The sequence below is a fragment of the Ornithodoros turicata genome, chromosome 5 (genome assembly GCF_037126465.1).
Source record: "Ornithodoros turicata isolate Travis chromosome 5, ASM3712646v1, whole genome shotgun sequence".
Lineage (NCBI taxonomy): Eukaryota > Metazoa > Arthropoda > Arachnida > Ixodida > Argasidae > Ornithodoros > Ornithodoros turicata.
Window position 1 is genome coordinate 7,053,034 of NC_088205.1, and position 20,706 is coordinate 7,073,739.

The window sequence follows — 20,706 nt, forward strand, 5'->3', positions numbered from 1 at the left end:
ACTTGGGTGAGTCAGAAGGGCTCTTATTAGTTATATATATATATATATAAGCTGAAAGAACGAAAACCTCCCCCCTCCCCCTGCTGTAGCGGGTGCACTGGACAAGAAATGAGGGGGTTGTTGGAAGTCGGGACAAATGGGCCGAACATTTAGGAAGGAATCCTCATTGTTGAACCTCATCCCCATTTTTTGTGTCTTTCATTATAGTTGGTCCCCACGTTTTACTATTCCCAGTACCAGTTTATTATAGCGGTTCTCCGACATGTCCTACCGTGATAGCTGCCAAAGTAAAGTTGTCATAGAGCTCCTCCACAAATATTTTTCTGGCTACGCCGCTGCTTGCTATGTCAAAATTGCTTAGTCCCGGGTCAAATCCAGCCCAACAACGCTCTGCCCTAAAAACACGAAGTTTTTGGAAACCTTAACTCCCTGGGTCCTCACGGTGAGGCGACTCAGTATCCCATTTCATCACATTACCGCCAGCAATGGGGTAGAGTATCGCCCCTCGCGATGAAACTCCCCATTCATCATCATTGAAATAAAGTTGTTGTGTCAAGATGCAAAATGCAAGCTGCTGTCAGTGCTACACAAGTGGTTTCTTACAGCCTCGCCTTATTCTGTGTGCTGTGAAGACTGCAATTCCATTCACACATGCATAACGCCAGACTAAACAGCATCAGTTTTTATTGTTATTTGAAAACAACATCAGTCTGACAGCGTAACAAAATAATAAAAGTTCTTTGTAATAAAAAGTTCTTTGTAAAGCCATAATGCCAAAAAGGGGCACAACAAAGCACCTTTGCTCTCATGTGGTAGGCTTCTCAACGCCCTATAACAGGTGCATCAAAGTCACGATTGTTTACAGTAGTGTCCGTTCAAATGATAATTTGGATGTGATGATCAAGTCAATGACTTTCTGCCAAAAGCTTGGTATATCATCACATATTTAATACAGATGGCATCACCACATACGTCACTCAATAATAATATAGATAACACAAAAGTGGCAGAGATGCCCCGCACACTAGTGCAAGCTGCACCTTTCAGGTACTGCGCGTGTTCGAAAGTAACGATACTATAAAAAAAAAACATATCATCCTCCTTAAAGTTATCACCGAAGACGTCACACGATCCATCACGTCACTTCATTTGATGCAGCTGGATTTATAGCGGGTTCAGAGAAGACTGCTGTCACTCCCCATGGCTGAAGGTCGGAAGAACCAAAGATTAAGAATTCTATGCCAGTCAGTATTCCCACAGCACCACCGATGTAGAAGAATATGGCCCATTCTTGTATGGAGCTCTGAAAGTAATCCAGCACGAAACAGGTTGTTGCACTTTCTTGTCGACCAATAGCTCAGAGGGTAGGAGTAGGGTTGCCACCAGGCCGGTATTATACTGGCAGGGCCGGTTATTTGCTCGGTCTGCCGGTTGCCGGTAGGAAGGTGATACCGGCAGCCTTTTGCCGGTATTTGTGGCTCAACACCTTTCATAGGGGTTTTTACGGGGTTTTCCTTTCCACATTCCACTATAGCTTGAATAAATCTGGAGCACAGATCCAACTCCGTAGTCACCAGTCGTTTTTTTAGTTATTCATTATTATTATCATTGTTGTCTTGAGCGAGTACGCTCATTCTTTCTTTCTCTCTCTCTGTATACTCTCCACCCCTCACCCACTTTCGCTTTCCCGCGAAGATTTCCTCCTTTCTCTCTACTCCACCTCCTCTCCCTCTGCCGGTATTTTGCACTCCGTAAGGTGGCAACCCTAGGTAGGAGATAGGGATCACCTCATTTTTGACTAACCAACCGAGTAAGGATGGAATAACAAAGCCTGGTATGCTGCCACCGATATTGGAGATGCCAAGGAGGGTACCTGAAAGATTTTGATTGGATTCAGTTAAGTAAATTCTAACAATACCGACAGACAACCAATTATACTTACGGACTGAAGTTTTAGGGTTTAACCCGATTCTTCTCCGAATTTGCACCCCGAATTGAAGGCTGCCTCATTAGGGTGAAACCTGATTTTTAGCGAGACGTCTGTAGGAACGCATACTAACTTGTGCAGCAGACGCAGTTACATCACCATTTGTACCAAACCAGCACAGCTAGTTTCAGTGACTGAGCCTGATTTCGCCCCAAATTTAGTATACTGGAAGTTTTTCTCACTCGAATTTCCATGAATTTAGAGCACATGTTTATTTATGCAATTTTTAACCCCTGGAATTTAGAAAAAAAAATCCCAAAACTTCAGGCTCTAATTATATTGCTACAAAATAAAGACTTTGAGGTTGACATCACGGAAATCTGCACCATGTTGCCAAACTTTTCATCAGCTGATTCACCTTTTCGTCTTTGTACATTTGCTCCAGGAGTCTCTTGCTGACCATAACTATATGTGTGAAATATGCGTATGCTAATTTGCACTAACATAACACAGCTGACTCCATAGAGACCTATTATGTGCGAATAGCGCGTATCTGGCTAGCAGGCAGAGCTGTGTCCTCACATCCCAGGCAGTCTTGGGTGACACAGCAATGACAGCTGGTAGAGTTGCTTTATTTCTTCGGTGCACTACAGAAGGCTACTAATCGTGCTGCACTGTAGCAGACAATAATTAACAGCCCCGTAAAAACTTTTTTCTGTGATTACTCCCAGTAACTGCTTGATGAATAAGGCAGAGCTTCAAGGGATGGCAGTTTCCTTACTCTGTAAGGTAACCTAACGTGGCACTGCCAAGCACTCAGACCAATGGCAATCCCGCATGCCAGCCCAATCCTAAAGCAAGCTTCTCCGAACACTCATGTGACATAGGTGAAGACGACTTACAGGCTCCCCTACTAACAATTATTCCTGTCATACTATTTTCAGTAATAACATATTACCAAGATTACGCTCACTTTTACAGTAAATTCTAGAATGAACTTTTCCATCTGATGAAGTTTCTACTACAAGAAGTGTGCACCGTATTCAGAAAACCAGTGTGTGTAATTATTACACATCATGGAAAAACAGATTGGACACACATTAAATGTATTATTTCATTTGAAAGACTTCTCGAGTGTAGCGTCGAACAGCTTTTCTTTATAGTTTAAATCTAAATGTCCCTCCGACATAATAAACAGTCTTGTGAAGCAATGGAGCTGGCTACTTAGAAGGTTGTATTATAAACTACGTCACCTGCAAAGTCTGGTGCCATGTCGACGTATGCAGACATAAAACCACTGTGTGCTAAGCCATGCAAGCCACCAGCAATTCCTAGGAGTATCATGTTCCAATGTCTATTGCAGCCCACTGATGGCAAGATCAGCAGAAAGATGCCAGGAGCTGCAACACCTGTGAATGCAAGTATGCTTACCACAGGCATTTTATTATGACTGACACTATGAATTGGCTTTTTCTTGCTTTTCTTTCGCCTTTCTATTAGTTCGTTTAACCCTAACTCCCCTAGTGTTCTTCTCGAGCCGTCTTACCGTTGCAGCTTTGGAAGTTATTATGATCGCACATTAGCTCACTAGTAACTTTGTATTTTCTTCTCTTTTTTTTGTACGTATGTTATTTCTCTGTATGACCTGTCGTACCAGTTTGTTCTCACTCTACTGTACTTCCTGGTGGCATATATTCCTGCTGCACAAATATCTCTAAGCTGAACAAGCACAGTATCTGCATGAAAGTCTCATTATTTATTTATTTGGTTGTACGTTACAGGCCTGATTAGGGGCATTTATTAATAAACAGATGCTTCTAACCATTCTTACTTTACACTGAACATATTTTTAACTTCGGATTTATTCGACTCTAATTTAAGCGTGTTATATATAGGGCCTGACTTTTTAGGGTTAAACCCGTATCCGCCCGATATTTACCCCCCCGAAACAAAATCTGTAAAATTCGGGTTTAACCCGAATCTACCCGAAAACATCCGGGTCGCGTGGCACACTCGTAAGCGTGCATTAAAATAAAGTTTGATAACATTGCTGAACATTAGTTCCATGTTAAGACAAATTTTTATGAAACAAAAAAAAAATCACCCGAATACACCCGAATTCCTGACGACAGAATATGCCGTAACGGGATTTAACCCGAATACATCCGAATTTTCGAATGAAAAATATCACCAGATATTTACCCCCCGAATTTGGCCAAAAATAAAACCCGAAAAAGTCAGGCCCTAGTTATATAACGCATCAAATACCTAGCGTGTGTTTCGGGTTCTATACATGTAATAGCCACGTGAACCAGCTCCAGCACTGAGGGCCCCGGTACAGTAGTTTATAGAGAAGCCGCAAGCTCGGGGATGTGTTGCAAAAAAATTTGGGGGTGCAGTTAAATTGTAACAACAGTACGCAGGAAAAAAAATTTGGGGGGCGTTTCCAAACGGTTGTGGGGAGGGGGGGGGGGGGTCTTGATATAAACCACTGCCCCGGTATGTGTACTGGTTCCGGTACACAGCAGCTCTTTTGTGGACCATCCGAGTTTCATTCAAGCATGTAGAAGTATGTATGAGTACTTGTGATGCCTGAACATGGAGTTACCGCCACGTTATTTGACTTTTTCAGAAAGCATGTATTGTACAACAGTGCTTATCTCGTTTCATGCTTAAAAGTAAAAAAGTAAAAGTAAAAAACAAGTAAAAAGCGTAAAGAGCAAATAGTCAAATACACTGTTGGGAAACTTATTCTGGAACACAAACAATGTCACGTATTACTCAGGCACATCACGATGCCACAACATGGCATGTTTTGGCACAATGGCACAATTTGGTATGTGACAACATACCTAATGTGTTGAACAACTTTCTATTCTTCGTAATAGGCATGATTTTTCGTGTCCGAAGAAGATCCGACACCACACTTCCCAGACAGCTCATGATAGCTCCCAACAGATAAGGAAATGCAGATAAGATTCCATTCTAAAAATAATAATGCAATTACACAGGCACAGTGTCAAACAATGAAATAAAAACAAACCTACATTTGCTAAGCCGTAATGCAGTACAGAAGTCAGGTATGTTGGCATTTCAGATAGGTATATGTAATGAATCCAATTGAAGCCAAAGTGGGACAGGACACCAGATATCACCGCGCAGGACGTCAATAGGCTGTACCACGGGGTGGGCTGTCTCTGAAACGTGCAAACAATGTTGCTTTAACTTCCTTTGCAGTGGCACAAAACTCCCAGACGTTGTGTGTTTGTTTTGAGTAGGCACATGCACAAAGTACCCACACTAACAGTGGGCAGAATTTTATAAGATAGGGAAGTGCCTCTTATGTTAAGTACAATAAACGGCAATATATTCCAGGTCAAGTTACCACCATACGGCCACACTAGCAACAACCTGGGCTGTTGCCCTCGCTCATTTTTAGCAAACTTTTTAATTATGAAAGACGCAATGGCAATATCCGTTCCTTTCAGTCTGCCATTCATCATCTCGAAGTAAAGTTGTTGTTTCAGTCTGCTGACGATGTTGTCGTTTTCAGAGAAAAGACAGAGCCAGGAAAGGCAAGTTTGGAATTCGGAATTAAGGAAACGGCATATTTGGAATTAATTTGTGTCGCTGTTCTAGAGGAGTGCTTCCTCCTTTGCCCTTAAATATGAGGCAGAACAAGTGCTGCTGCATTTCCCCTGTATATATGTACAGGGTGTTCAAAATTAAGCTTTCACTAGCACTTTATAAATAGGGGAACAAAACAAAACTGGTGCTACTTTTTCTGTTCCTTGAGTAAGAAACAGGTGCTACATAATTAGCAGCACCTGTTTCTTACACAAGTAGCGTAAAGTTACCATCCGGTTTCCTGTCATCGCTGTGTTTGCGTAGCGCTCGTGAAAGCTTAATTTTGAACACCCTGTAGTGTGTCCCAGCTAAGATGCACCAAGATTTAGAAAAAGACTCTGAGCATTACGCAAATGAAACCAACTGAATGCTGTTAGCAGTCATGTACCCTAGAGTCTAGTGTGTCCTAATCGACCAATTTTTTTCCCCTGCTCCCAATTCATTAGTTAGGCATGAAGTAATTGGCTAACATTTAATATACTGGGACAAAGGCCAAAGCGTCAATTGGAAAGTTATCGGGTTACTTGAGAAACAGCCGACAGGGGGCATTTCCGACAATGTACGTGTTGTGTGCCTTTTCTTTTTTATCGGCCAAGAAAGAAAGGCAATGAAAAACAAAAACAGAAAAAAACATATGGCAACATGCTTGTCTGCTGCGATTGCAGGAGACTTCGTTGCAGGATTAAAAAAAAATGTCCAGGGCTTTCCTTTACAAGACTTTTACTTAAAGGTCAAGTGTACATGAAAAGTTAACGAGGAACTACTTACTAGCTGTGCCTTTTCCAGGCCCTGTCCAGCAAGGATGAAATTCAACTCCCCCTGCGAGATCCTTGGATGCGACTGCGGGGTGTCGTAGACCAGAAAACACCATGCGACAAACCACATCACTCCAATACTACCTGCACATGTACCAGCCGTTTTGTAAGTAAATCTTCAGGATTGTTTTAATGGTTTCGCTATGGGTTTCAGAGGGCAAGTTTGAAAAACCGTGGCGACGACACTTCAGTACGTGTTTTTACTGTGTGCTTTTTCTTTTTTGTAGTCTGGGTGGTTCTAATGACAGTAATCACTATAACAATATCACCGTAATAATATAGTGATCTGTCAGAATACGATACCAAAAATGATGTAAAGAGTAACAATTACATTATACTTAGTACCTTTGTACGTCCTGTTCATGCCGTTATTTACGAGCGCTGCTGCGTCTGCTTCCCCATTACCGCTGTCGCGGATAGACAGGAGTCGAAAACACTTATGAAGATGTGCACATAAACCCCACTACATCCAAGAAAGGCTACAGTATCACTATGTCTGTGGAGTTTGCCAAAAGTGTTTTGGGATTCCTCGCTAGTTAACAGTATAATTCCATTGAGAATTTGTTCATGAAGACTACACATGCCAAACTACTCACCAAACACATAAAATACAGAAGGCCAGCCCCCAAGAAAATCAGATTCAGCAAGGGCTCCCGATGCTAACAATGCCACAATGGCACCAACGTCAGCTCCTGCTTGAACTATCGCAATCACACGGCTTCGAGTTGCAATGGGAGTCCAGTGAGCAATCATGCAATGCATTGCTGGAAAGGTGACACCCTATACGAAGGAAGAAAGAAAAAATAAATAAAAACGAAAATAATAGAAGTTGTGTCCTTAACGCGAGTTCAGCGTTGCTTATCCCGCGAACGCGGTAGCGTTGAATTCCCAGTATAATCAGTGCAGATTCAACATGGAAAGTGTCGCGTCTTTACAGTCAATCATGCAGCATTTTTTCCAGTTGCTCATTTTCACCTCAGCGAGACCCTGAAGAACTCTTATTATGATGACTGCCAAGTAGTGCCACCTAGCAGCGATTGGGATGACTAGAGAAAGGGCGCTTGTGGCGAAGGTGCCAAGACCAATCAGCCATTTTGGGCCCATCTGCTCCGCCAGTACGCCACCTGGTAGCACGGTGATAATGTATCCGTAGAAGAAAGATGCCAGCACTAGACCTTGGATATGAGTATCCCATTCAAATTCTCCTTCTTTCTGCAAGAAGATGACAACAGAAGACCAAAAAAATTCATTACAGTTGAGAACAGAGACAAAACACATTTCATACAACAGAAATTAGAGGAACCCTACAGCTCTGTGGACCTCTTCTTCCTCTCCAAGTCCAAGTGGACACTGTGTGGAATATGAACTTTCGTTGGCGAGTGCTGGAGGCTGGTACTTCACCATGGCAACGATGGCTACGCTGAGATTCACTCGCAAGGTGTACGTGTTCACCAGGGCGAGAAAGCCCATAAGAACAAATATGTGTCGAGCAGGAATGCCTAAAAACATTTAAGTTTTTTTTAACAGTCTGCGATGAGAAGGAGAGTGCAAAAGCCACACCAATCCCCCCCCAATGTTTGAATGACATGACGGGAAGTGCACTTTGTCATGCGCTCAGGCTATTATGCGTCCATATCTATTGTACTGGGGAACGGAATACACCTACACAAAGCGCGTTAAAAGGTTTCACTGTGCGTATATTTACCTCTGTACTTTTGCCAACATCGTCCTCGCTGTTCCCTGCCTCCTCGAAGCATTCTTTACTACAGTTTCATTCCTGGAGAGATGCACAAGAATGCCTGTTACCTAAGACCTGAGCCAAAGGAATGTTCAGAAGAATACCAAGTGCCAGTGAGGTCTGTAGAATCTGTGGAGCTGTGGACCTTCTCATATCACCTGCCGCTAACGTTCGCAGGAGGGTTACAATGTCACAACGCATTTGTACGCAGACAAAAGGTCACAGCTGTACTGTAATTAGTGGCCACGAGAAACCTCGTGGTTCAGTTCAAATCGGAAGGTAATCGCAAGTGTTGCTCTCCTTTTGGTACTGTGCATCACGCGTATCGTTTTCAAAGCGTCTGCGAACGTGCTCTAAATAGTCCACACCAACGACAGGAATAATAAAGTGCTGCTGTTGACGCTTAGCATTCAACATCTCGGTCTACGTTTAATAACGTTAGCAAAGCGAATGTGGGAAACTAAAGACTAAAGTAGCATATGTAGTACTTTTAAATGTTCTCTGCAACAGCGCGCCAACAGCCGCCTATCGGATTGACGTAAAACTAAAACTACAGCGTGACAGCAGTCGCGTGTACTGTGTCGACAGTGGATAAAATCTATAGAACTACACGCAGGAAATATTTCTGTCCTGTGTGGCACACTTCGACATAGCCGCCTGGGCAAGGATGCGGCATATAAAGCCGTCACAAGATAATCTTCATCTCGATAAGCGCCAGCTCTTTTATGTTCCTCACCAGCATGAAGCCCTCAAGACAGCGAGTTTTACTCGAATACCTGGTCGTTGCCAGCGGCGTATTCCTGAGCGGATTTTTCGCGGGTCTTCCGTCACAGTATGCCACAGCGGGTGCTACTTTAGTCATTCTCGTGATTCTTTACGCACGTCAACACGATGAGCAGTTCAAGACCGACCAAAGGCCACATGCCGACAGTGGACTGTGGCTCGCAGTGCTACTTCCCTTTGCGCTACTCACTGGTGGCAACTGTTATTCCCACGGAGAAGCTTATATCGTCAGCGAAGTAGTGTGCAGCCAAACGTTACTTGTGTCTGTTTCACTCCTCTACGACGCTAGTTGGATCGTACCTTTTATATCGGTACTCTGGGGTGCTGGTTTACTAATTTACACCACCGAATTCGTGTACTTCGCCGTTATAATATCAGTATTCGCTGTCTTAATTTTTCAACACATATCTTCGTCCGTGAAACTGTATTCCCCGAAGTCATTCACAGTTGGCGAACTTGTACTCGTATGCCAAGGGGTGACGACATTCCTGTCATGTGCAGTGTCAGCACTTGCCTGCAAAGCCATCTACGGAGACGAGTGCTCACTCAATTCCTCCGCCTCTGCCGGATTTCTACAGGCAGGGTTGACGAGTCTCTGTCTCTTCATAGCTGCAATCCAACAATTTCCCCGACTTAGGACGCCCTTGGGCTTCTACGTTGCCCTTCTCGTTTCGGGAGCCTGCCTGGTCTACCCATTGTGCACGATGATGGTTAACCACGAACCGGTGTCGTGGCTACTCATGCACTGCTTCGACACAACCACGAGGCTGTGTCTAATGATATCGTGGTTGTTGCTGACGCTGGCCGCAATAGCCTTCGTTTCCTATTACACGACCTACTATACAAAGTCCTCCACCGTGGTGAGGAAGGTGTTCCACGTGGTGGTGGTGCTGGTCTTCATCCCCGGAGCCGTCCTGGACCCGGACCTCATGTACCTGGCCTGCGGGTCGATTCTCGGAGTCTTCATGCTGCTGGAAAGTGTCCGGACGCTTCGGATACCGCCTTTCGGTGCACGCATCCACGACGCCTTCGGCATGTTCCTCGACGAGAAGGACTGCGGGGCGTTTGTCCTGACACCGGTGTACCTGTTCATTGGCTGCGCCACCCCTCTGCTGCTATTTCCGGGGAAGTTTGAGTCCAAGGAAGTTGCCATGGTGCTCACCAGCGGAACCATCAGTCTAGGAATTGGAGACACCGTTGCCTCCGTGGTCGGTTCCAGGATCGGAAGGCACAAGTGGCCCGGAACTGTCAAGTCCATAGAGGGAACTACGGCGTCGATCCTAGCGCAGTTTCTAGTGTACTATGTATTGTTGTGGGCATTTCAAGTTGGTGTTCTCAAGATAGGAACGTTGTTGCTCTTATCTGTTCTGTGCCTCAACGCGTACCTGGAGGCACTGACGACGCAGGTGGACAATTTAGCTTTACCGGTGTTTGTGTACCCACTTATGGTGACCCTGTATGCGGGTCGCAAGCTGTGAGAAACTTACTGCAATGGACATCGAAAGCGTTAATATATGTGTACCTTTCAATACAACGAGCTAAAGAGAGAGATATAGGTTGATTAACAAGTTGCAACATTCTTTTTTATTCCGCACACATGCTGCCCAAAAAAAAGGAAATGCGTAATAAATGTGTCGACGTGGGGTGTCTGTACAAATTGAAACAAAAACAAATGAAAGGAATGTCTATTTCTTGAGTACCCAGTGTAACCGAAGTGCAAACACACAATGTTCCAACAACGTAACGGTCTTCAAACTATGTTGAGCAATTCAGCCAGTATGCTGTCGTACTGACGTCCGTCGTCGGTCTTTTCCACCTTGGTCACTATTTCGTCCAGCTCCTGGGACAAATTATTAAAGGAACTGTCCGGGAGAACGTTTTTCCGACCCTGCCTACCTGTCTTACTTTCCACCCCGTACGGAGGCTTGTTCGCCAGGACCGGGTGATAACCTGCAAAGCCACTGCCACTTTGTGTCCTCGCCCTAACCTGATCTTTGACCATACGAACAAACGTGCTGCTCGACACGTTTGCTCCGAGAGAGCTGTCGCCGAGCAGGCTGAACCGCGACCCTTGCATCCCGTCTGATCCGCTGCTCTGCTTCGAGCTTGAAGAACCGTCCTCGCTGCGGACGGGACTGCGCTGAGAAAGGGAGAGGTCGACGGAAAAGCCCGGATCCGATACTCGGTAGGCAGGAAGCTGCTGTTCTGCGTGTTTTCTCTGAGGCGCTCTTTGTTCCATCTTCCTCGCTTTCTTCTTAGGTGGCCGACTCTTCTGGGTGTGCGGCAGAGGTGCGAAGGAGCCCGGTGGTGGTTTTTTGGAATTCTGCAGCACGCTGCTGATCATGGCTAGCTTGTTGAGGACGAGAGGGGCATTTCGGGTGCTGGCAACACGTGCCTGCCGAGGTTTTGGTGGCTGTTGCGTCGGCGATTCCTCCGGAAGTTTCCGCTTCGGCGCAGTTCTACTCCCCGGGTTTGTAGAGGACTCTGCGCTGTCTTCCGCAGGCACAGCTTTGTAGTAGTGAAATCCCTCTGGAGTATGATATTCAATTATGGTTTTGGTTTGACCACTGCTCGCGGCACTTTGAAGTCGATCCACCTCTGTCTTGCTTTGGGACGGGCTCGCTCCAGTGATTCCAAGCTGGCTGGTCGGTCGAACGGATTGAGTAACGTGAGTGCGGACACCATTTTTTCCGTCGTCTGCTGGATTAGCTTGCTTAGCAGTTCGCCTCGTCCCCTTCTGCTGCCCCACTGCCGGCACAGCAGTGACAAAATTTTTGGAACCTCTTCCTTGACTGCATCTTTCAGGGAGATCAACGTCAAAGCTTTGTCCCATAGAATATGAACCTATCGTGCTTGTGGCTTCGCTGATCATAACTCTGTAAGACGTAGGAGGCTCGCTGTTTGTGCCGGTGTCCTTTAAAACCTCTATACTGGGATTCTGTGCAGGCATCAGCTCCACCGTCAAAGGTGCCTTACTCTCATAAACGGATTGATGTGTTACATCAACCGAGGCTCCTAGCTCCATTATGAAGTGATCATTCATTACAAGAGGATCTTGGGCCTCACAAGCAGATTCGAGGCTACGTACGACAGTGACAGAGCCCATGCTTTCTGCAATACGAAGACAGGAACTCACCGTGTCACCAGCACTATAGAAGCTGCCAGCATTACCGAAACCCGCACGATGCTGCGTGTCCCTCTCTCTGCTCGTTTCCCTTTCCGTAAAGTCAAAGATTATATCGTTTCTTCTGTCTTGTCTACACCGCTGTGATGATGATGATGATGGCACTGCATTCACATCCATTGGATAAAAGCCGTCACAGATGCTGGGCACACCAGAAGCGTAAATATCGGGCACAGAAACGCTTCCTTGCTCTTTCCCTTCTGAACTGGGAATCATGGGAACTTGGGGAGATGCATTAGATTCTACGGAACGAGACGTGTTCTGTGCGGATTCCAATTGAGGAGGCTTTGTGTAGCTGTGCTCTTCCAACTCTCGAGCTAATGTGTTGCACGAATTTGTGCGGACACCTCTACTAGCGTTCGTCACTCCTCGGACTGTCTCTTGAGAACCATTTAGGGGAGTTTCTTCCTTGACGTTGGAAAGCTCAGCAGAGCTTCCTTTTGCTAGAGTTGTTTTGGCTGCTTCTTTGGCAGATACAACCGGGACGCGAGTCACTTCGGAAAGTGCCGCGGTTTCCTTGTCTTCAGGCAACAACGTTGCTGGAGAAATGATCGCAGGATTATTGCAGTCTTTCGACGTATGCTGGATGGCGGGATCATCGTCAAATGATGCCAGGAACCTCTCCAAGCTGTCATCCACAGGTACTGATGAGTTGTCAGTTATCTTTGGTTTTGTGAAGGTGGTGTCCAAAGTGTTAGTTTCAGGAACAGGGATCTTTTGTCCAGGTTGTAATACGTCTCTGTGAACAATAAGGCTCTGGAAACTTTTGGCTTGCACCAGGTCCAAGCACTGCAAACAAAACAATTACAATTACAGCTGTTCATGTTAACATTCTGTCACCTTCCTGACAATCTGTCGCATGCAAACCGTTTCTTAGCTTTCATCTCAAACTCGAAATGTAGCACAGTAATTGGTATTGTTGTTTGAGGAAATTGATTAGTACTTCACTAGCAATTTGCAACAATCGAAACAGAGCCTGATATGTTTCAACGAGCAGTCAGCATTGTAGATGGACACCACCTCTGCATTAAGTTGATCGGGCTACACCTTAGACCAGAAAACAAACTGGCTCATTCCCACTTCTGTTCGAAATTTCATCATGGCGTCTAGATCAACTCATCAACCACTTCGTACTTACCTCGGGACGCTTGCACATCTGTACCGCTTCTGTAAAGTTTATCTGGAACAAGCAAACAGGGCTTCGAATTCCTTCCGCTTGGCACAGCTCGCACCACTTTACGAACGACATCTGTAAATGGAATGGATCAGTAAAACTAGGAAATCGACATATCCACCTATTCACTTCACGCACTTCACACATGTGTTCAGCTGAATTAATGCTTTAATAAGAAGCGAAGATAATCAGGCCACAAATCCTGTCGCTTACTAGCCACATTATCACTACGACAGCATCCAGGAATAGGGTCATGGAGTTTTCTTTGCTGGTTTCAATCAAGCACACGTGCATCACAACGCCGGCATGCACTTGGTACTCACCTTCAGTTTCTGATGTCCTTGATTAATTGCTTGCATTTAATGCATCTGTGCAGTTTATGACTTATTTACCACAGCAGTGGCTTGGAGGAGGATCACATAGTACGGTCAGCACGGTATCCTTTGTAGTTCAAGATAAAACACACACAGACACATGGCGTTCGATTCATTCGTAAACAGTACGTTCAGTACGTTCGCCGATCGCAGCTAATTTGACCCCGATCCGCTGAAAGAGTGAGAAATCACCTCCAATCACCTCCGCGCAAAGGAGCAACGCGCAAGGTAGAGCGTTGTGATTGGACAACTAGTATGTGTCGTCATAATCGGATACGCTAAACTCACATCTCGTGCTGATTAAGCCCTTAAGCTATCGCGGTATCGCCGTACACACAGAAACATGATATGCGCTAAATCAGGTTGAAGAAATTCCACATTCATGTAGAACAGCAGCAGAGTATTGAAACTGCCAAATTTCAGCTTCGTAGTTTTTAAAGTGAGGAAAGACGAGCCGAATGGACATCTGGTTTCGGTTTCGAAGTGACGAAGCAGTTGACTTGCCAAAAATTGGGCTGAGTCATCATTACAATTTTTATATAGTGAAACCTAAAGCCGGAAAAGTAGTGAAACCTCTATGAGGGGTGCACAAAAAAGTTGGGGGGGGGGGGGGGGGGACGAGCGATTTGTGGGGAGTGTTGGGGGAGCGGTCTGGATAAATCATTGCCAGCATGTGAATGCCACGGATGCTACAGAGTGAAATTGGAAATGATGATGTTGATGTCACAGGAGAGAAGCAAGAAATTCATTTCATAATTAGACCTCCTGATTTCAAGTTAGGGATGCTACGAGTTAGAACTACAGTAGCACTCCTCACTGGAACTACTTGAATTTCTTGTCTCATTAGGTGTGCTGAGGCTCCATATCTTTCCTTGTGTATAAAAGGTCTAGTTCGCATCACAGGGAAGTGAAAATTCCAAGAAGAGAAATTCTACAACTCAGCTGTGATGCTGCACATGCTACTGCCGTGACTTGCAACGAACCTACAGTGAACACACGATAATAGAAAACTAAACAAATTTATTTACACATATTTACAAAGTCCGCACCACACTGTGCAGAGTACTCATCTCATATCTCACTGGTGTTGAATCAAAATGTCCGTAATGCCCAATACCAAATTTTAATCTAAAAGTTATAATAGATGTACTGTGTGTACTGACACTGCTACGCAAAATAATTTCTTCCGACCTTATCAGGTGTATCCAAGGCTGATTCAAGTTCTCAAAAGGAAGCTACAGGTGGCTGCTGTGAAGTCCAGACAGAGCAACACGCATTTGCTTGGACATTCTTGCTTGGATTCTTGGTGCCGTTTGGATCCCCCACTAGTTCTGTGATTAAAGCTGTGTCTGACCGTAATGTATGTGCAGATGGTGTACACAAAATTTATTCAGCAATTTTGGTGATAGATGGGACAAACAAGCATAAGCCATTCTGGACAACACGGTGATGAGTGGCTGAAATTTAGGCAATCAATGTTTTTATTCCTTCATTTTTTGAGTTTGTGAAACATGCTTAACAATTTTGTGTGGAGCCTGTGGCTCTCAAGCCTCACAGGACAAGAATCCAAACCAGCTCACAAAAACACCAGAGAGCAGTCACCAGAGACTGGATTGCAATACAATAATATCCAATCATAAATAACTGGCTGTGAATTTTTGAACTCCAAGCATCACGGGAGATCATGCGACAACGGTTTTGTAGTTACAGTTTAGAACTCGAATGACACTTAAAATACCTATGCTGGTAAACGTTTGCTCTTATGTCATATTAAACCGATAATGCCCAGATCTTCGAAGCAATGCTTTGTACTGTATATCGAAGCCACAACATCCAACCTGTTTGCTCAAGTGCAGGTACTCGCAAATCACGGAAAGTTAATACAATATGATTTCCTAACAGTGCAGCAGTGCTACATGTCAAGACCACGATGGTAGGGTGATTACTCATGTTTTCAACAGGTATGATATATTAAATCATTGTCATGATATCAACAAGCACGTATCCCATCTCAGTGCCTGTGTGTTGTGTTGTCTTTTTTGTCCCTGTACTGGGGGGGCTTTAGCATTTTTAAGTCTGTGTGTTGCACCAACCAGCCCAAGTTTTATGTATCCCACACCTTCTGACGTCTGCCATTAACAAATGAAGTTCTTTTTTGTTGCAGCAGCAGGTGTTTAAGCTGTGATCAGAGTGCCTTCCTCCCACAGCAACTGGTTTACAGCGGGTAAATTACTGAGTGATCAGCAGTGACGATGCTTTCACTGTGAACCGAACAATCCGGCTGAGCAACACAGACCAGTTCCAATGTAGTTCTCCACCTTGTAGCGAAACTTCCTCCCTGTATCACAGCGCCGACTCACGAGCAGTCCAAGCAGCCCTCACTGTTACCAGGCTTCAGTACACCTTGACTAGTGGCATCAGGTGTAGCTAACCAAAATGAAGAATGCATTTGTTGTGAAGCAATTTGTTACCATACCATTTTATCATCTCTGCTTGAGGTGTAAGCAACAGACACATCTGTCTCCTTGTTAGTGGCTCACTGATGGCACACTGCATCCGTATGCACTTGAGAAGATCGACAAATAATTGCCCCTTAAAAGTCAATAGTGCAGATTTACACAATGTAAATGTTTACATCGTGCCCAGTTCTTCCAGATTGTTAACATTCCTTGCTGGATTCACGCCTGTTCCAGTAGATAAAATCCATTCAAAGAAGCACAGTGATGTTTTAAAAAACTGAGCAAGCATACATACTATTCAACACTTTTTTGGTACGCTATGTCCAGTGGCGTATCTAGAGCTACCTGCGCCCATGGCAACATGGTTAACATGATGTCCTTGGGGATGCGTTTTCGTGTGGTCCGCACTAGGTTTCACGCTACAACCTCTCTAATTGCGGGTGCTTTAGATCATTTATGAACGTGCCAGGTTGAGTGCCCGACCTGGCACATTCACACCCGACCACATAATGGCGCCCCTGTTCACCTGGCGCCCATGGCACCTGTCCACACCTGCCACACCCTAGATACGCCACTGGCTATGTCACCAGACTTGGCACAAGTCCAGATAGAGGGAGAGAAAAAGAAGGCACACCACATACTGTCGTTTGAAATGTACGCAACGATTGTAGTACTGTAGCTGGCCTGGCACTGTGCCACTGAACACATTGTTCCGCACATGACATTCATATACTTACATGCCTGCAGCGGCAAGGGTGCCAAGACTGTACCTCTGTGTAGCTGATGAGACAATGTGGGGATAGGAGGCCTTAGGATGGCGCATGTTGAAAAGCGTTCTCCAACTGAAATGGGCCCATCTGGAAAGCCCTTTTCCAAAAGCAGTGGGCCCCCTTGTGAGCTGAGTAGTAATCGCCTGGGGTCACACGAGGCTGGGTTGAAGTAAGGGCTTTTGAGTAACGCTGTCTCTCCTCGATTTGCATGTGTCTGTCGGAATAATGGAAAGGATGGTTTAAGAGGCGAGCACGTGCTTCAGCGAACAACGCTAGGAGAAGGTGGCAGAGTGGCACAGAAATTACTCCTGGCCGAACGCTATACATCTAAAATGACTTAAACAGGTGTGCACAACATACGGGAGATTTTGTCAAGCTGCAGATAAACTACTGCTAAAAGGAGTGCCTTATAGTCAGGATACTAGTTTCTGATACCCCCCCCCCCCCCCCCCTACATCACATTGTCTCCACTGTGCTGCATAACCTATTCGTGTTGCTACATAGCTTATTATTGCACTTATTTCTGCGGCCTTGTTTTGGCACTAGTTCCCTCGTAAGTGATAGTCACTGTGCTTACCACATGCAATGCCAGCATGTGACCTAATTTATTACGTGGTGCTACACATAGGTGTTAGGTTGCTACACATAGGGTGTTATCGGGTGTTTATGTTGCTCCTCTTGTCTATTAAGTCCTTTCCTAATCTCTTTCTTCTTCTTTATTTTTTATTTGCGGAATCGTGACCTCGCAGCGGTAATCCCCGAGGGCACAGAGTGCTGACACACATGGGTGTATTGCTGGGAACGTAAGTGGCCCATTCTTACATCTGGCACATGCGGCGACCTCTGTTCGTCTTCAGTGGAAACGTCACTTGACGATTTCATAGTGACTGGAATTCGGGCAGAAATCGGGTTTAGTCCGAATTGGTTGGAGGTCAGTTCAGGGGGGTAATAACCGGGAAGAATTGAGTTTAACCCGAAAAAGTCACTCCCTAAATATATCCACTTAATCTCTTATTATTACGTCCTTCACTAGTGTATCCATCTAAATACTTCGGGACAATTCCCTACCTGAACCAGATCTTGTGGAGATGGCAGCCTCTGCATCGTGTAGGCGTTGTCAGGCACCTTCTCGTTCCTTGTTCCATTAGTCGTTCGACAGCCCTCTTCTTTTTGGTCTTGTTTCTGTTGCACCACAGCCGTGGGTACGACATCCGGTGGCTCCTGGACCGGGTGCAGAGAAACTCTTCCGGAAGAGCGCCGCACAGCCATGCGCGTCTTCTGCTGTGCCCTCTCTCGTTCCCGGAACTCTGGATCTCTTCGTTTCAGCTGCATTCGTTGACGCTGCCGTTCCCTCTCCAATGCCCTGTGCATGTCACACGACATGTCACTATGTTGCCAGGTTTATCGTTAAGGCTGGTTTACACACACTTGCTGGTCTAGACAGAACAGGGACGGAACGGAGCACAACTACAGTGGCCGTCGTTCAGTCTATAGCTCGGCAGTATGAAGCAAAATGTGGCGGGAAAGGTGTGTGCTACTGCGCCAGCCATCGTCCAACGGTAGCATCGACTACAATGCATTGCGCTTCTCGTTCGAAGCCGGAAACGATCATCAGAATCTGCACGAAACATGTCAGGTGGATGACGGAGATAAAAGAACGGAAGAATTGCAGAAAAAAGTGCGAACTTGAGAACCGTGCACTCTGTTCTGTGCCGTGCTCTGTGCACCTTCCATTGCGTTGTAAACATGGTCATTGTCCTTCGTCACTTGAAGTAACAATGTTTTGTCTCATCATCTACGGATGCAAGAAGGATTGCAAGGCTGTTTGGCCAGGTTTGTCAAAGATTTGAAAGCGAGGGACACACTGACAAATAAAGTGGTACGGGTGCATCAAATGGTATCGTGCCGTCGCTTAGCTCTATCTCATCGGACTATGGACAAGAGACGATGGCGAACTCTGGTGGGCGGTGTGGAACGCGGCGGCGACTGATGAAACTTTGTTGCGGAGTGTAAACCAGCCTTTAGTACATCATGGATAAAGCATCCCCTTTCCGAGTAAAGTACGGTACTGCCCGTTTTCTTCCACTGACTGGAAAGTATGGTTTCAGAATACAGCATGTAAGCAGCAACATAACTAATGTGCCACATCTTAACAGATGCCGCAGATTTGCAAAGCATCTGGCATTTGCAATGAAATATATTGTAATGAAGTTTTTTGGGAGCCTTCTGACAGTACGAGTATTTGTATTATTACAGAGATAACACAGTGCAAGCAGTGCAAAGGGCTGACATGCACATGCATCGAGGAAGTGGAAATAAAGAGCTTGAAAATTGGCTGCCTGCTCTCCATGTTTAAAAGCGCTGCTGCATGACGCACCTGTTGCGAGAGCTGGATATGCTTGTTCGGGTAATTTTTTTATTATTCGTGCGAAAGTTCTTGTAAATGGCAGCTCCGTTGTAGAAGAAAGTTGGGTACAAGGAACAAACTTTAGCAGCACACCTGTAGTAGCCTGAAGTAGCACACCTGTGTAAATCATACCCTTGAGTTCTTATATTTTGCTTGTGTCTGATATGTAAAGCATACCTCATCTGTGACACAAGGGAGACAATCAATGGTGCCTCTGTACAACCAAAAGTGATCAGCTAAGGGACGATGATCAGTAAACAAGGAAAAACCTAAATGTCAGACCTGAATGTTGGATCCTGCCTCCGAAGCTGCATACGAGCACGCTGACGCTCCCTCTCAAGAGCCCTGAACTGCGGATCCTGACGCTTGAGCTGCATCAGGCTCCTTTGGCGAAGGCGTTCCATTTCCCTGTACGATGGGTTCTGCCGCAAAGCCTGGACGCGTTCCCGTTGAAGACCTCGCTTCAGTTCCATGTCTTCTCCACTGCAATAAGCAGTAATGTCTTTTAGCTTTGCGTATCACATAAATGAAATTGTCCATTTGAATATGTAACCAAATTATGTCTATTCTTTCTCTTCACTTCTATTTGGCAGGCAACGACAACCTGTCTGTGAACATAATCTAGGTTCTGCGCCATTCGCACCTGAAGATTCGGGATGCGACTAGAACTGCATACCGGGAAAGGTGTCTTACAGAATCAAAGTGACATGGGTGTACTGACCTGTTATGACTATTACTTAGGAACAGCTCTCTCGTTTCCATGTTCATCATGATGCCCTCAGGCTTTTCGCTGTTGACAGAAAGAGACACTCCTCCATCTTCCTTCAGAATCGTTTCCACGGGCACAAAGCTTGGAACATCACCTGGAAGCTACCTTCGAGTTAATGCCACAAAACGGTTAATACCATGACATGTGAATCACAAGTCTATGTAGGTCTCATCGTTTCTCGTCGTGCCAGTTGACAACCTAACTAAGAAATGCAATCATGTGCACACATTCGAAAGGTGGCATTTATCTACGTATGTTCTCTATTGAATTTGTAATTGTGTTCACTTACCATTTGTATGTCTATCCCCCTCCATTCTAGCGGTAGCGAATGCATAGGTCGACTTTTACTACCCTAGATTGAGCGCAACTTATACTTGCTGAAAGCAATACTGACAACATCAACACCACGCAACTGGAACCTAGAGTTGCGAACTTTGCTTAGTGACTGTACGACTGTACTATAACCGCTGGAACCTAAACAATTTTTCACTTCGACATACAAGAGCAAAACACGATTTTGCTCCTGCGGCATCTGGTGGCGTTTTTTTCGCTGCGGTCTTGCTATTTGCTATCGTAGTCGTGATTCGGTTTTTCTACTTATAAATAGAATGCATTATAACTATCATATCATTCAGCATCAATGTTTTGATTGTTGCTGTTTAATGGGACATTTTTTTTA

The 20,706-nt window shown here is 45.2% G+C and overlaps 4 protein-coding genes and 1 long non-coding RNA gene across 6 annotated transcripts; 2 read left to right on the top strand and 3 right to left on the bottom strand.

Moving 5' to 3' along the window:
• Positions 1-667: 667 nt before the first annotated feature.
• On the bottom strand, positions 668-8,629 carry LOC135393869 (putative inorganic phosphate cotransporter). Its single transcript, XM_064624187.1, has 11 exons — positions 8,212-8,629; positions 8,075-8,146; positions 7,678-7,868; positions 7,345-7,581; positions 6,966-7,149; positions 6,323-6,453; positions 4,975-5,124; positions 4,780-4,912; positions 3,181-3,336; positions 1,788-1,873; positions 668-1,303 (listed from the first exon to the last, which is right to left on the bottom strand). The coding sequence occupies exons 2-11, from the start codon at positions 8,124-8,126 to the stop codon at positions 1,136-1,138; spliced, it is 1,488 nt and encodes a 495-aa protein (XP_064480257.1). The 5' UTR covers positions 8,127-8,146; positions 8,212-8,629; the 3' UTR covers positions 668-1,135.
• On the top strand, positions 4,927-15,613 carry LOC135393871 (uncharacterized). The gene is made up of 3 exons (XR_010422725.1): positions 4,927-5,007; positions 6,341-6,475; positions 14,822-15,613. It is a non-coding gene; the product is annotated as an uncharacterized LOC135393871 (long non-coding RNA).
• LOC135393868 (dolichol kinase-like) lies at positions 8,585-10,534 on the top strand. The gene has a single exon (XM_064624186.1). The coding sequence runs from the start codon at positions 8,833-8,835 to the stop codon at positions 10,366-10,368; it is 1,536 nt and encodes a 511-aa protein (XP_064480256.1). The 5' UTR covers positions 8,585-8,832; the 3' UTR covers positions 10,369-10,534.
• LOC135393866 (uncharacterized) lies at positions 10,452-13,845 on the bottom strand. Its single transcript, XM_064624185.1, has 3 exons — positions 13,572-13,845; positions 13,213-13,323; positions 10,452-12,863 (listed from the first exon to the last, which is right to left on the bottom strand). The coding sequence occupies exons 1-3, from the start codon at positions 13,605-13,607 to the stop codon at positions 10,641-10,643; spliced, it is 2,370 nt and encodes a 789-aa protein (XP_064480255.1). The 5' UTR covers positions 13,608-13,845; the 3' UTR covers positions 10,452-10,640.
• LOC135393870 (zinc finger CCCH domain-containing protein 13-like) lies at positions 14,626-20,565 on the bottom strand. Of its 2 annotated transcripts, none has more exons than XM_064624191.1 (6): positions 20,317-20,565; positions 19,980-20,121; positions 19,541-19,741; positions 17,920-18,214; positions 16,819-17,065; positions 14,626-16,049 (listed from the first exon to the last, which is right to left on the bottom strand). In XM_064624191.1, the coding sequence occupies exons 1-6, from the start codon at positions 20,339-20,341 to the stop codon at positions 15,979-15,981; spliced, it is 981 nt and encodes a 326-aa protein (XP_064480261.1). In that variant the 5' UTR covers positions 20,342-20,565; the 3' UTR covers positions 14,626-15,978. The 2 variants fall into 2 exon arrangements, with proteins under 2 accessions (XP_064480261.1, XP_064480258.1); XM_064624188.1 differs by having other exon boundaries at positions 19,980-20,128.
• Between the last annotated feature and the right edge of the window lie 141 nt (positions 20,566-20,706).